Source organism: Camelus dromedarius, chromosome 3 (assembly GCF_036321535.1).
Source record: "Camelus dromedarius isolate mCamDro1 chromosome 3, mCamDro1.pat, whole genome shotgun sequence".
In the NCBI taxonomy this organism is placed as follows: domain Eukaryota; kingdom Metazoa; phylum Chordata; class Mammalia; order Artiodactyla; family Camelidae; genus Camelus; species Camelus dromedarius.
Window position 1 is genome coordinate 116,610,918 of NC_087438.1, and position 16,077 is coordinate 116,626,994.

Below are 16,077 nucleotides of genomic sequence, written 5' to 3' on the forward strand. Positions count from 1 at the left end.
GAAAAAAGCAAAACAATATAGGCACTATGTTGAAAATGATTCTACCATATATATTGTCTGATTTGTTCCCCTCAACAATCCCTTTTGATATGTTTTATTATCCACAATTTTCAGGTGAAGAAACAAACTTGAAGAGATTAATTTGCTTGAAACCAAACAGAAAAGAAAAAAGAGGCAAAAACCAATCAGAAAGAAATGATACAAATTTGACCTTACTACAAAGCTTCTCTGTTTTGTAATTCACAATAATAATGGAAGAATAATTTTGAAATGAAGGTACTATTTAAAAGAATATCTCATTAGAACATCGGTTCATGTTTCAATAGGTTACATTTGACAAACATATTTGAATGTAGGGATTTCATCTGTAATACAGTTATTTGACATATAATTTTACATTTAACTAGGAGGTAAGAGAAAAGTAATGGCTTTTGTCTTGATGTAAAACTATATTAATCACTGATGCAGAAACTCATAGAAAATCCACACTACAACCAAACTTGGCTTTTATTCATTTCAAGGTTACATACATTTTTCTTCCTTTCTACAACCTTTTCTTCATAATAATAATAATACAGTAATAATAAAACTTTCACTTCTTTAAAGGTGGTATATTTGAAATTTATGGCTTATAAGATACTTATACAAATACTTATTGCAAAATATTAAAGCATTCCCTCTAATTGCAGAATGTCACTTTTTTAACAAAGAAGATTTATCTGGCATATAAATACTGCTTTTATACTCCCAACACTAGTCAGCTTTATTCCAAACCTCCATTTCTTACTCACAACGGAATGTTTAAGCTATCAGAATGACTGGGTGAATTAAGACTGAATATTATTCCAGTGACTAAAGTAAATTTAGAAGAAGATTTAATCTGAAGTTCACATTAAATATTAAATATTTTAGTCATCATTCACAGTTGGGCTTACAAATATTGGCTTTTTCAGAAAGTCTCTACTTTCATCACATTCTGATTCTCAAATCTAACACTTCCCCAGGCACAGAAAATAAAATATCTCTAGATAGGAATATCCTCAAATTTCCATCATTAAGTCAACAAACACTTGCCATTTATTAGTCCTCTACTCTTTCTCTTTTGCTAAAAGATGGAATTTATATTTGTTAACTATATTCCCTTAAACATTTCATAGTCAGCTCCCCTACCCTCCAAATGATTGCCAAGTGAAATTTTGATTAGCATTTCACTAAATAGGTAAATCAATTTAGGATAACTTTTTTTTTTCTAGAACTGAGTTTTCCAATTCAAGAATATGGTATAACCCACCATTAAATAAGTCTTTTAAAATTTCTCTTATTGACACTGTATAGTTTTTTGAACAGACAACTTAGACATCTTTAAGTTAGATTTTCTGTGAATAATTACTGTTTTACTTCTTCCTTTCCAGTCCTTAAATCTTGTTCCAGTTTCTACTGCTGTGTAAAAAAATTACCGTTTTTTCCTAAGTCCAAGATGTCTCTCTTATATACGGCTGAGAGCTTATAGTCTCTCTTATATATATGGCTGAGAGCTGATGCTAGCTGTCAAATGTGATCTCAGCTGGGCGAATACCTATACATGCCTTCTCCAACATGGTAGTCTCAGGGTAGAGAGGAATCTCTATTTCTTCCTCCCCAGGGTAGAGAGGAATCTCAAGATCTCTAATATGACAGCCAGGTATTCCAAGCACAAATGGTCCATCAGCAAACTGGAAGCTACATTGCTTTTTGAGTCCTAGCCTCAAATCATGCAACATTGTTTCTCTCTCATTCTATTGTTTACAGAGCAGTAGCAAGCCTGCCCAGATTTAAGTGTGGGGGACACAGACTTTACTTCTTATTCAGAGGAATATCAAGTAATTTGTTGTTGTGTTTAAGATCATCTTAGTCTACAATCTGGCCCCAATCTGCTCTGACAATCAAAATGCACTTACTCTCTAATGACTCCACAGAAGTCTCCATTATTGTATTATTTGTCTCAGATGTGATGCCCGCAGTCTTGGCATTTAAATCAACTGCTCTTGAAGATGACGTTACTCATATATGATTCCTTGAGTAAAAATCATTCCCATGGTTCTGGACACCATGAACTATAGAGATAAGTTATCTACTCCCCCTCAACCCCACCTCAACACACACAACATACAAGATGGGATCAACAGTAAATAACCGCAAAAAGCAAACCTGCTATAAAGTGGAGTGAAGAGCTTCCTGCGCACAGCGAGACTCACTGACTCGGCGGCAGGAGCAGTAGCAGTAGCAGAGGCCTCTTCGAATGACAGCGGCAGCGGAAGGACTGGCGCCCCTGCTTCTGTCCCGCGCAGCACGGAGTTGGGCGTGAGGCGGAAGGAGACAGTCGTGTCGCGCGCGGCGCAGCGGCAGGAGTGAGGCGGCAGGAGTGAGGCGGAAGGAGACAGCTGCCTCCCACGCAGTACAGTCGTGTGTGAGGCGGGAGGAGACAGCCTTGTCGCGCGGTCCCCCGGAGGCTCAGGTGAGACTGGAGGTCTGCGCGCGTCCTCGGGCCCAGGAGGTGAGGACCATGGGGGTCTGGGTGTGCGCCACGGAGGCCCAGAGACTGAGAGGCCGAGGCTCTAGGAGTTGCGGGGAGCGAGGGGTCTGGGCGGTTTCTGTGGGCGCCGGTTTCCAGGCCCAGGCCTCAGGGGTCGTAATGGCAGTGAGGGGTGAGGCCAGAACCTGGGCCGCATTGGTTGAGGAAGCAGTCTCAGGCCTCTCCTTGAGGAGCTGGAGGGTGAGGCAGGTGCCCTAGAGCCTCTCTTGACTTTTGGGAGCCAGAACGTCTTCCTATGGCTTTGCTTCTTGGGCTTTCTTTAGGCCTGTTGCTGGCTGCCTGGGAAGCCGTGAGGTGGGCTGGAGAGAGCAGGTGAAGGTCTGGAGTGGGATCAGGCAGCCTGGTTGGCAGCCCTGGTAGTGGGGAAAGGTGATACCGAACGGAGAGAGAATATTTAAGATTAGCGTTGCAGGTTCAATATTTGAAAATAAAACAGCAAACTCTGGACCCTAGCAGTAAGAGTAGGGAGAATGTACTAGAGTAATGAGAATGTACTAGAGTAATGAGAATGTACCAGAACACACAGTGGTTGAAAAGTTTGCTTTAACTTTTACATCTAATCTGGAGTGGGGAAATAATCCAGTCAGAAATTCGCAGGACATTAAAAGCTCACTGAGGGCAGGTCATTTTACAGTGAAGGAAACTGAGGCTCAGAGCTATGAAATGACTGTCCGAAGATCATGTGATTAGCTTAATGATCATGTTGGTATTAGAGTTGAGGGGTAGGCAATTTTGGTGTAGCGGTTAAGGTTAAGGCCCTGTTTTAAGACCTTCATTGGTCGTTTATTGCTGTGCGATTTGGGCTGTTAACTTACCCTTCGTGCTTCCGTTCTTCCCAAGTAATGGATATTATAATACCCGATGGAGTTCTCAGAATTAAATTAAGATATGTATAAAGTAGGACAAGGAAGTCTGAAACGTATTACCCGTTGGATAAATAATGATTGCAGTAAATTACTGTAGTCTGAATGCTGTTAGTCCACCACACGGACATTCTAGTCTGAGTTTTTAAGTCCTGTTTCCCAGGACCTGAAGTCAAATTTATGGTGATGGAGGGAAGAACCTGGACCTTCTGGATTAACTGCTGGGCATGATACACTGAATGGCTGGTTGAGGGAAGTTAAATTGAGTTGATTATTAAAAGTGTGGAAGGACAAAGGTGGGCCACAATTAAGTCTCTTTATCTCTGATTTAGGAAATTGAACTTTTTGCTTATTTTTTTTAATTTTAATTTTTATTATTATTTTCCAATGGCAGTACTGGGGATTGAACCCTGGACCTTGGGTATGCTAAGCGTGTGCTCTACCACTGAGCTATAGCCATCCTGCTTATTTTTTTAATAAGTAGATTTTTTAAAGGGAAGAATTGTACTACTCCTTGAAATCATTTTGTGTTTCCAGCAGAGCTTGAGGGTCATGAATAGAATCACTACCTTGTTGTGCATTTGCTGAAATTATACTTAGAGCAGATGTAAAAAAAAAAAAAAACTGTGTAGGAAGTCTCCTGTGCACCAGCCAGGGTGCACAAGCAGACAAGCTAAGTAACTGAACATGAGAAGGCTAGAATGAACTGTGTTATTAGAGTAAATGTTGCAAAACAGACTTTCTGACCTATATGAAAACGGGTGTCAGCATTGCTCCACACCTTATTATCTCAACTCTGTAGTTCAGCTAGCACATTATCTCCCAAGGACCATGAGAGTAAATGTTTTGATAGAAGTTGTTGCTGTAGTTTTAGCAATCATGCTATAATATCCTTTCAGTTAGAGTTCACTTTGCCCTGCAAGATAGCTTAAGGGCATGAAGTGACACTTGGTAAACATTAATACAGGATCAAGAGAGTGGAATTCCAATGCTAGCATTGTAACTAGCAGCTTGGTTTTCACATCTTTAAATGGAAAAGAGACATCTCCTGGATACCTTATCATTAGGAGGCCATTGGGAAGGACAAATAAGATTGTGCACACAAAATTGTTTTGAAAAGTGTAATCAATTGTGCAAATAGAAGGATCAACAACTCATAACAACTCCTAGGAAATAATAAAAGTGCCTGAACATAGCTGCAAACTGTATAGCTTACCGTAGAACTTTGTCAGGAAAGTGCAGGTTGAATGTTTTGTTGCTGCAACAAATGTACAGTTAAATTAAGCTTAACTGTGACCTATGAAAATTATTTGGAGAATTTTGTTTTGCAAATAATTTAGAGAATCTGTAGTGATATATTTTAAATATTCACATCTTAAACCTACTTAGTTTATAGAATAAAAAGAAAGTGCTATGGGAAAATTGATTCCAATAGTCCCATCAAAGAAAACAAAACTGTTAGTAAGACACTATATAGGTCTGTTTTTAAATGGACGAGCATTTACAATAGAGAACACTTCAAATTTTATGTACTTTTTTCCCCTTATTATTTTTATTTTTTGATTAGATGCACATGTAGTAAAATCAGAAGGTATAAAAAGTAGTAGTAAAATGATTTATCTGTGACTGGAACCAATTCCTTTTAAGTGTTTATTTTCCAGTCTAAGAGTTACAGTTTATTTTCCTTAATTCTCAAGAGTTTTAGAGCTATTAAAACTTAAATGACAAAACTCGGCTATACCTAGTAATAGTAAAAATCACTGCTAATGTTGAGCACATACTGTAAGCCAGGCAATGTCATAAGCACTTTACATGCATTTTGTTTATACAATAACCCTAAAAAGTAGATAGTGCTAATATTCTCATTTTACGTAAAAACTGAGGCCCAGAAGTTAGTAATTCACCCAATATGCCAATTTATTAAGTAACTGAGAAGAGATTATGACCTCTAAGCTCCTGCTAATAATAACTACTGTATGTCTAACTGAGATGTTGGATAGATAATGTAATTTATTTTAGCCTTTGTTTCCTCATGTGTCAAATGGAGATGATAGAACCTCCTTTGGTTCTTGCAAGTATTAAGTTAGGTAACCTAAGGTAACTAAAACCCACAAGACTTAAATTTTTAAAAGGGTATATTGTAAATACATAGCCCACATGAATGAAAGGCTGCCTCATTTTTATTACACACTATCTGTTTTTTAAATACTTTAAAAAAAAGAAACAGCCAAGAACAATAGACAGGTCATTTCTTCTGTTTCTGTCTCTATTTTCTCATGGATTAAAAGAATTACAATTGAAAATGCCTAACTGTAAAAAAAATTTTTATTTTGTTATTTTTAATGCTTTTGTTGTGGTATGATTCCTGTACAGTAAACTATGCATATTTCAGATGTATAATTTGATGAATTTTAATAGATGTATACACCAATGAAACCACCACCACAATCAAGATAGCTAAAATTTCCATCACTCCCCAAGAGGTCCAAATTTTCAAATTTCCAATTTATCCCTTCCCACTCTCTTTACCCCCTGGTAACTCTAAGTTTGTTCTTTACATCTGTAAATCTGTTTCTGTTTTATAGATAAATTCATTTGTACTCTTAAGATTCCACATGTAAGTGATATAGGGTACTTTTCTTTCTCTTTCTGACTTGCTTCACTTAGAATGACAATCGCTGTGTCCATCTATGTTGCTGCAAGTGGCATTATTTTATTCTTTTTCTGGCTGAGTAGTATTCCATTGTATATATATATACTGCATCTTCTTTATCCAGTCATCTTTTGGTGGACATTTGGATTGTTTCCATGTCTTGCCTATTATAAGTAGTGTTGCTGTGAACATTGGGGTGCACATGTCTTTTTGAATCATATTTTCCTCTGGATAATTGCTCAGGAGTGGGATTGATAGATTGCATAATATGTCTGTTTTTAGTTTTTTGAGGAATCTCCATACTGTCCTCCATAGTGGCTGCAGCAATTTACATTTCTACCAACGATGTGGGAGAGTTCCCTTTCCTCTGCATCATCTCCAGCATTTATCATTTGTGGACCTTCTAATGATGACCATTCTGACTTGTGTGAGGTGATATCTCATTGTAGTTTTGATTTGCATTTCTCTAACAATTAGTGATGTGAAAGTTCCTTTTAAGACAAAGTCATACAAAGAAAAGCCCCGAACCAAATGGCTTTGTTGGTGAATTCTACCAAATATTTAGGGAAAAATTACCACTCCTTCACAACTCTTCCAAAAATAGAAGGGAAAATGCTTCCCAACTCATTCTGTGAGGTCAATATTACCCTGATACCTAAACCATACAAATAATTCACAAGAAAAGAAAACCAAAGACCAATATATCTTATGAAAATAGATGTGGAAATTACTTAACTTGAAATGATAAAATATAAAAATTTAAATTTAATAAACAAATATAAATTGAAATTCTATTTGTTTTAAGGATTTTTTTTCTGAATGAACTTATTTTTCTTAATGGTTTCTTGAGTTTCTGCTTTTGAGAGGTGACAAATTTAATATTTATTTAATATTTGCCCATTTCTAAAAATGGTTTTCTAGATTTGCTGAAATTTGATGCATAATGTGTGTGCTTCTGTTTAAATAGAATATTTGGTGTTCAGTTGAAGTCTCATGTACATTATTAAATATATAGTATTATCTTCCTGTGGCTTTTTTCACTTAGCATAGTAAATAGCTTGTGGTTGGGTATTTTCTTTTTTTTCAGTTTGACTGTATTTGTTGTTTAATTACAGTTTATAGTCTGCTTACAGTTAATTATCTCTATAGTAGGGTTAATATCTACCATAATCTTACACTATCATAATATTTGTATTATATTTTATTTTCTTCTTCACTGTTCCTTTCTTTTAGATTAACAAATATTTTTTTCATTTTGTACCTCATTTACAACTTTCATTCCATTCATAATTAACATTTTACTTTGCTTATAAGTGCAAGTTTAAAAAAATCTGGATACTGAATATAATTTTAGTTTCTGGGCATAACTTACTTTTATAAGGTCCATTTTTTCAATTAACAGTCAAGAGTTTATTAAAAGGAATCTAAGGATTACTACTTTCATGACATGATGGCTTCAATCATGATATTGTTTAGAAATAAATCTAGGGGATAGGGTATAGCTCAGTGGTAGAATGTGTGCCTACCATGCAGGAGATCCTGGGTTCAATCCCCCATACCTCTGTTAAAAAATAAATAAATAAATAAACCTAATTACTGACCCCCCCAAAAAAGAAAGAAATCAGAGGTACATAAAACCACATGTATGAGTAATAATTCACTGAATACGACATACCAATTTATGATATGAGTTTAATTGAATGAGCTGTCAATTGGATATGTAATTTCTTCAGTATAATTTCAAATGTTGTTACTGATTTACTGACATTTAGTATTACCTTTTAGATATTATATCTAATTTCATTTTTGAAAATAAGATGATTAAGCCTCCAAAAATTGTGGAAATAACAAGTTAAGACCTTGTAGATATCAGTTATTAAAATTTATTTCTTAACTTTTGTACCGACAAAGTCTAATTCAACTTTAATCTGACTTCTTAAAATATTGCTAGGTAAGTGAGTAAAAGGATAATAACTAAACATTCTACCTACATAAAAAATAATGTTACAAAGCATTAAATCTGTTGCAGTTGGAAACACATTTGTGGAAGGAACACTTTATTGTAGAATTATCCAGACTGTTTCCTTTTTTTAGTTTATATTGAGTTTTCATCAGAGTAATGTCTGTAGAAGAGCCAATGAGCCAACAAACAGCAATTACAGGTGATCAAACACCATAGTGAAGGCAAGGTGTTTGCCTTAAAGTTATTTTCAACACACTGGACATTACTCCTGTAATAGAAATTAATATAAAAAAGAGTTGATTTGATGACGATTACCTGTTTTTAACCACATGAGAGGTACAAAATTCAGGTTTTCACTTTACTGCTAGCCTGCCCAGATCCTTGCTATTCAAAATGTAGTTCATAGAAGCAGCAGCACTATCATCACCTGAGAGCATGTTAGAAATGAAAGTATTAGGCCTCACTTCAGATTTACTGAATAAGATTATGTATTTTAATTTACTACCAAAGTATTTTTAATGCATTTTACAATATAAGGGATACTGATCTGGATAACTTAAGGCTATCTCCAAACAGTGAAAAAAGGTAGAAGAAAAGAAGAGTAATGTGTCCTTGAAAATTAACCAAATTAAAGAACAGCATTTTTGTACCATGTTTTTTCTCTAATTATCATCAAAAAGTTGATTATTATAATTCACTTCTTTAATATTTTTCAAGAAGTTTAAAAAATTTTTAAGTTTTTTACAAACACAAGTGTGTAAAATATGTTCTTTCACAAGTAAATAACCAATAGCAGTAAAACTACATGGGAGTTACATAATATTTTTTAATGTTTTAATTACATACAATTATAATGTTGCCCTATTCAGAACTTTTTTGAATTTTTGAGCCAAATGAGATAAAATTTCAAGAATATAAGCTCATTTTTAATTGCAGTGTAATTGTGTCATTCACTTAAGAGTAAAACCTTATAGAGAGTTATTAAAATCACATGCTTGATTTTCACTTAATCTTTGGGAAAAAGCAACTTGAAAAGACTCTTCAAATGCATCAGATTTTTTTTAATACATACATTTAGAACTGATATTCAGCTTTTAAGCTGTGAATATAGCCTGTGTCTAAATGATTGTTCACTGCATACCAAACCAGTTGTTGGTAGCACTCCTTTTTTTAAGAAAAAGGAAATTCCCCCAAGTTTTTTTAGCAAAGTTCTCCCAAATCGTCTTTCCCCTTCCTAGTTTCTGTATAATATGTTATCATCTATCTATGCTTATTAAAATGTACACTTTATGAAGGAAAGTATTTTTCTGTATTATATTTAGTACTATAACTCTATGCCATAAAACTCAATAAATTTTAGTTCAATGAAATAAATTTTTTGACAGATTTTTATAACAAACTTAAAATTGATCATAATAAATTCTGACATTGACCAAAACCAACAAGATCAAATTTAATTTAGTTTCATTTGAAAACAGTTCCACAATCATTCTTGAGATACCATTTTGCAACACAATTAGTGAGCCATAAATGCTGTTAAATTTATACTAGAGTGCACTCTGTGCCTATGGTATCATCTTATGAAATGACATAGTCTTGGAAAGATACATATTCATGATCCAGTTTTTTCAATTTTGGCAAATATCCCCAAATAATTATTCAGTATAAGAGAAAAAAAAACTTTATGAAACAAAAATATCTGTTATTTCTGTAGAGCAAGATTAAAAAATTATTGTCAGCAAAGATCTATCTATAGGAAAATGGTTAAATAATTCACAGTTTACTGACAAAGACTAATTTATGTGATGGATTATGAATGTGATGAGTTTAGGAAATGATTGTGATATTAATTATGTTGAATAAAAGAGAAGAATACAACATTATTACAGAAATCATGAATATATCCACATGCAAGTATGTATATGTACGTATATTCAAAGAAATACAAAGCTGAAATAGCTAAGAAGATAACTACATGTACTAGTTTCCAGTTTTTTTTAATTTTTTAAAACTTATTTTTACTTAATTTTTTTAATTGCTAAGTTTTTAAATAACTTTTACATTAATGAAAATGAATAGAGGTGGCAAGTGTAAAGATCAGATTTGTATGCTAAAGTATGTGTTTGGGATTGTTGTAACTCGTGTGTATATTAAAAAATACAAATTAGCTGTGAAAATTTAATCTGTAGAAGATAAATGAGGATGTTACAGAAAAATATGATAATCTGATAGACATTTTCAACATTTGAAAAACTAGGAAAAGGGACTAAATTAGCTAATAGAAGAAAAGACTAAAAAGCAGAATTGAAACCAAACCTGCTGGAGTCAGTATTAAGACTTTAGTAACAGGGTAATGCTCGGTGTAATTTAAAACATGTAAATAAAATGTGTCTTTTAAAAATGAAATGGACAAAAGTAGTAAGTACTCAGTACGTGGGAGTGTTCAGTAGTCTTTGAATTACCCCTGTATAGGGTGTTTTTGGAAAGGATTCTTGCATTGAATTTGCTGGATGTTAGGCTCAAAATATCTAAATTCTTATAATCCTTTGATTCTGTTTTCTGTGTTTATGGAATTACAGTCATAGTTGACTTTAGAATCTTGGCCCAGGGGAACACAGTCAGATTGTGAGTGTATTTCAAACACAAAATCAGGCTGTCTAAAAAGATAGCATTGCATTAAGTTGGAAAATGGGTCTTCCTGATGGTTTCTGATAGTTTCATGACACTTAAAAAATGGTTTTTGATAGAGCCCATGTAGTTCCCCATGCAGGAAGGAATGTACATATGTCTCTTACAAAGTCTAATTATGCTTGTCTTCCCCATCCGAGCCATGGTCTCACACCCTTCTGATTTCAAGAGGCTCCCCGCTTAGTAAGAGATCCAGCTGGCACAGTTCTCTCTCGAGAGGCTGGCTGCCCCTGGCACAGCAGGGCAGTTAATCCAGTGTCTCTTCAGGGACTTGCCTTGCTACAGAGAGCAACCTCACAAGAGTCCTTTGGGGACACGCCTCAAATCCTTGCTTAGATGGAGACAGAAAAAGGGAACTTTTAAACAGGCCAAATATTTCAGGAGACAAATGTACAATTAGTTTTTCTTTCCCCCACCCTTTTATCATTAATACCACCTTTTTACGTCCACCAGGCTATTTACAAGCCTTGTCTTCCCTCCGTAGGCACACTGGAAGCCTGCTTAACTGGCACTCAGAGGGCAGGATGGCATTCTTTGCAATTCCCTTGCAGTTGACTCAGAGCATTGATGGGAGGATGTCAGTTTTGCAAGGGCAGAAGTGTCCGCTGCTCCCCCTGCTCAGCCCCACAATGCTGGCTCATTTGCTGGAGAAGCTGAGTGCATTGTGTGCTCCCTTCCCTCTCCTGCCCCCTCCACATTCCTGCTGAATCTCACATTCCTCTAAGCACAGCCCAGAGAGTGCCAGTCTGTCGACAAGCCAGAGAGAAGACACTCTGCGAAAATGGGGCATTAATGGTTTGTGAATCCGAAGATAGTTAACTGATGGGTGCGTTCAATTAAGATGAGTTTTTCAGTTAAAAGGCTCCGCAGGAGGAGAGGCTTTCTTCTCATTTCTGGGCTATGAGCAGTTAATGAAGGAAGGCTATCAGAATGCCACCCGTGTTACCCAGAGCTGCCTCAAGATTCCGTACAATTTTCAAGTTACTTGATTAAGGAAAACTTGCTAGGAGGGATGAAACAAGCTGGAAGGTGATAATGAGAAGCGTGTATCATTTCTCATTTTTTTTTTAATGGGTGACATCACCACCGTACACCTCACAGAAAATGGTTTTGGGTTTCAGTGTGATGCATCCTGAAACATTTCCCTTCTTAAACTTACGTCTTCCTGGAGTCAAGTCTTTCTATGGCATATGTGGGTATACATTTATATTTTCAAGTCAAAGCCAGGTAGTTCCACTTGAGACATCTTTTATTGCTTGTTTTCTTCCATGTTGCCCTGAAGGGGAAGGTAACATCACCTCTTCCAATGTGTTAGCTAAATGCTTCCACAGGGGCGGTCCAGCGGCGAGGGCACGTGAGTGAGTGGGACTGGGGACTGCCTAAGCGTGAGCCCTAATGTTGCCCTCACTGCCCTAAAACTCAGGCAGGATCTGTCACATCTCAGTCATCTTCAGGATCTTCCCCTATCTGTAAAAACAAACAAACAAAAAGTGGTGATGCTAACAGAACAGACTTCATAGGGCTGGCTAAGAATTAATGATATATAAGGTAGTGCTGAGCACATCCCCTGGTGCATTCTAACTCTGCATCAGTTCCTGTGGGCTGCAGTTACGATCACATTTCCATTACAAGAATTTAGGTCAAGTCAGAACACGTTGTTTTTAATCCCAGGGGTTTCTGTGAAACAGACTTCAGGAGAAATTGGCAATGGTTTAAAAAAAAATGTGGACACTTCGTAGACATGCTCCATGATACTTTCAAGATCCTGGGAGCCTTCTCTGGTCTTCCTTGCAGTTAACGTTCATTTTATAAAATGGCAGGGCCGTCTGGCTTCGAAATGGCCAGCAGTTAGAGGAGATGGATCTTTTAATGAAGAATGTTTGTCCGAAGGGCAGGTTCGATGTCTTTTTTCCAAAGGTACAATTAAATCACACTCCTTTTTATTTCCCACCCTCAGACTCAGTGCCTCAGTTTGCTCATCTGTGAAACAGGAATACCTACCTTTTGGGCTGTTGAAGGAAAAAGAAGAAACTAGCAAAACTAAAATGCCCAGAACCACTTCTCAGTAAATGATCCTTTTCATTTGAAATCAAGCTTACATGGAGGACTGACGTGGGGACCTGTTGTAGATTACCAACATTGTAGCTTCCGTTCTGATTCAACTGTTAAGTATCCGTTTGATCTTGCGCTGATCACGTAGGGTCTCCAAGCTTGGTTCTGTCTGCTATAAGAGGAAGGACCTTAGCAGCAATAAAATTTTGAAGTTGATTGAATGGGTGTGCTTTTGCCCCTCTACCTGGTTACATCGAGGCCAAGTTGTTAATTCCAGACTTAGAAAGGGGACTTAGGAGAATGTATTCTTCCCTAAAAATTATTTTGGTAGCTTTTGAAAAATGCAATCCAGTATGTTTGATTTTGTTCTTAAAGGGTCACAGCACCTATTGTCCCAAGAGAATCGTGAACATTTTCCATCTGGGAATAGGTCAGCAGTGTATCAGGCCTGGCCTCTGCCCCTGCAGATGCGTCCCACCCTCTGAGAAACCCAGCAACAGTATCTGACACAGTGGCCTCAGGCAACGTGAATTCCACAGATGGCGTTAAGCATGTATTTTCATTTCCTCTGAGTTCACCAGCCTCCAGTGGGACAGGCGGATTGCAGAGAGAGAATACAGAAGGAAGGTGGCTTCTTTTCCCATGTTCTCATCTATTATTCATTTTAAGCCACTCCATCGCACCCATCAATTTAGACAGAATTGGAAGCTTCAGTTTGGAGAATTTCAGTCTCGATTTCCAGTGTGAAGGAAGAGTGTGGTCCAGGGGAGTCTAGCCGGCATGGTGTCTCCTTGAAACATACGGTGGCATTTCTGAGGGCTGCCAAGGCGGGTGTGCCTGGTGTGGGCCTCTGCCCACTTGGGAAAATCGTGTTGTTAGCAGTGGTCGGTGTGGTGACCAAGTCTCCTTTTAAGGATGCCTCTGAACTCATGATGACTTAGTCTCTGAATTTAATCTTGCATCCTCTCCACCCGTAAATAGTCAGTTTGCCCTGCACTCTGGTTTGTACCCATTTCTAATCAACATCAGTGTGCATTTCCATGCAAGTTGCTGTCATTGAGAATTTACCCTACAGAAGCCACTTTGATTGGTAAAAATTAGTCTGCTGTTGCTGCACCAGTGGACTGACGGTGTTCTCCAACAGCGTCCTGTCCGAAAGTCTGTGACGCACGGACCTTAGAACTATTTGCAACTGTTAGAAGAGACTAAACAAGGATACTAACTAAATCTCTTCCCAAGGTCTGGAAGTAACCGAATGCAGCAAGTCAAAACAATCGTGATATCCTACAACATGAACTGTGCCACCGTCCTTAGAAGTTCTCATCACACCTTTGGCTGAGGCGCTCTCCCACGCCCCCCGCCCTGCCTCCCCCCACGGTGTTTCATGTGGATCGGGGAAGCCTCTCAGGCAGTTGGGATGAGATGTGAAAGCGCACAGCCTGACCAGTGGAGGCCGGTTTGCTTCCTCTGTTTACATCAGTGGGTTCTCAGAGCGTTTGCTCACAGATCAACAGCAGTGCCCAGCGTTTCCTTCACCTCCTGGGCAGTGTGGTCCGTGTTCCAAGTAGACCCCCGTCCTTTGCTGCTTCTCTACATTTAGAGAACAAGTTATACCAGCATGGTGACTGCTCTCTGATGCAGTTTCTAAATCGTCTTCCTTTAGGGTCTGAATTCAAATGGGAATCTGTAAGCTTCTGGGTCAGTAATTTAGAGACTGGGGTATTGTCTTTAGCTCTTGAGAGTTGACATAGGCGTCCCTGGGATACATTCATTAAAGTGCTTTTAAACAGAGACTTGGTAGAGATACGCGGCACAAATATCCTTCTGTGCACCTGGCTTAGGTGGGCGGGTTCAAGCCTTTTTCTTGCTGAAGGTCAGAACCAGGGTCAGATTTACAGCAAACCCGCTTATGCTGCCTGCTGCTCCCTTTGGTTTTTATCATCACAGTAGGTTTAACCTGACCAAGAAGTAATTACACCATTATTTTTTATGTGGTGCTTTATTACTCGCTTTTCAAAATTGGTTTCCAGCATCTCATGGGCTAACAGCAACAAATGCATGATTGTAATATTCGCTCCGCCCAGAGATGCGGGGTTATTGCGGAAGTGGCCACATACCCATTGCCCACACGATAACCGTTACTCCAAAACAAGTGAATTGCTTAGCCAAACATCTATTGATTGTAAGTCATCAGGGACCAGTATGAAGACCACCAGCATCCAAAGGAGAAGATTGAATTCTGGTTGCATATACATATGTGTTTTGTCAGTATTTTGTGGCAAGGAGCCCCAGTCCTCCATGGCTGCCAAGTCTAAATCTGGAGCACTGGGGTGCTCTGAGAGGTCAGTCTGGCTCCATCCACTTCTTAAAAGACAGGCGTCAAGACTGGGAGCAGAAAAACTCAAGAGCCATGGAAAATCCCAACATCCTCACCCCTCCTCCTCTGCTCCCAGAAATCAACCAAATCTAAAGGTGCGCTTGGCATCATGGTTTTTGTCTCAGGGCACCTGGAGTTGTGCACCTTCCCTTAGGACTCAGGAGACTCCAGTGGGGGATCGCATGGGCTCTCCTTTCTTGTGATCAGCTAAGGGTCAGCTGGGCAAACAGGTCTGCCATCATCCCTTACTTACTCGATGGGTTCAGACCTTTGTATTGGGGGTTCCTGAGTGAGACAGAAGGAAGCCAGAGCCTCTGGGTTAAAGCATTCAGGAGTCTTCATCTTGGTCTGCTTTGATAGCTCCTCCCCAGACCGCTCCTGGCTGATCACCCAGCAGCACTAGATGGTGTGGACAATTTTAAGCTCCTTGTTTGATTTCAGTGACATTATTCCCTCCTGATATTGTTTCTATTTTTTTTTTCACCTGCCTTTGTTCTTTTTGTCCCTGAATCTTGGTTCTCTTTTCACATCAGTGGTTTCAGCTCTTACTTCTCTCTTAACTTCATCCATAAAATTAACTGCGTCTTCGATCTTCTTCCTGAATCTCAGTCCTTTATTTCCAACTGTCTACGATACATTTTCATGTGGGTATCCTATTGGTCTTTTAAATTCAGCACGTCTGAAGTTGAATGTGTGGTTTCCTCCTCCCATATATCGTATTCTTCTTGCATTCTTTACCCTGCTAAATGGGCACCCTATTCATCTAGTCAGGTAAATTAGAAATGTCAGAGTCATCCTTTATTTTTTCTGATCCCTCACATCTACCATGTTACTGAGGTCATGTAAATCCCAGTCTAAAATACTCTGAAATCTACCTTGATCGCTTCATTATTAGCTGGTCTCTCATTT

At 38.0% G+C, this 16,077-nt stretch overlaps 1 protein-coding gene across 1 annotated transcript in view; it reads left to right on the top strand.

Annotated features, from left to right (window-relative positions):
• The first annotated feature begins 2,542 nt into the window (after positions 1–2,542).
• Positions 2,543–16,077, top strand: part of LOC116152362 (transcription factor COE1) — a 95,462-nt gene continuing 81,927 nt past the window's right edge. Inside the window, exon 1 of the mRNA XM_064479010.1 lies at positions 2,543–2,684. Coding sequence (XP_064335080.1) covers positions 2,543–2,684 — 142 coding nt within the window. The remainder of the gene's footprint in view (positions 2,685–16,077) is intronic.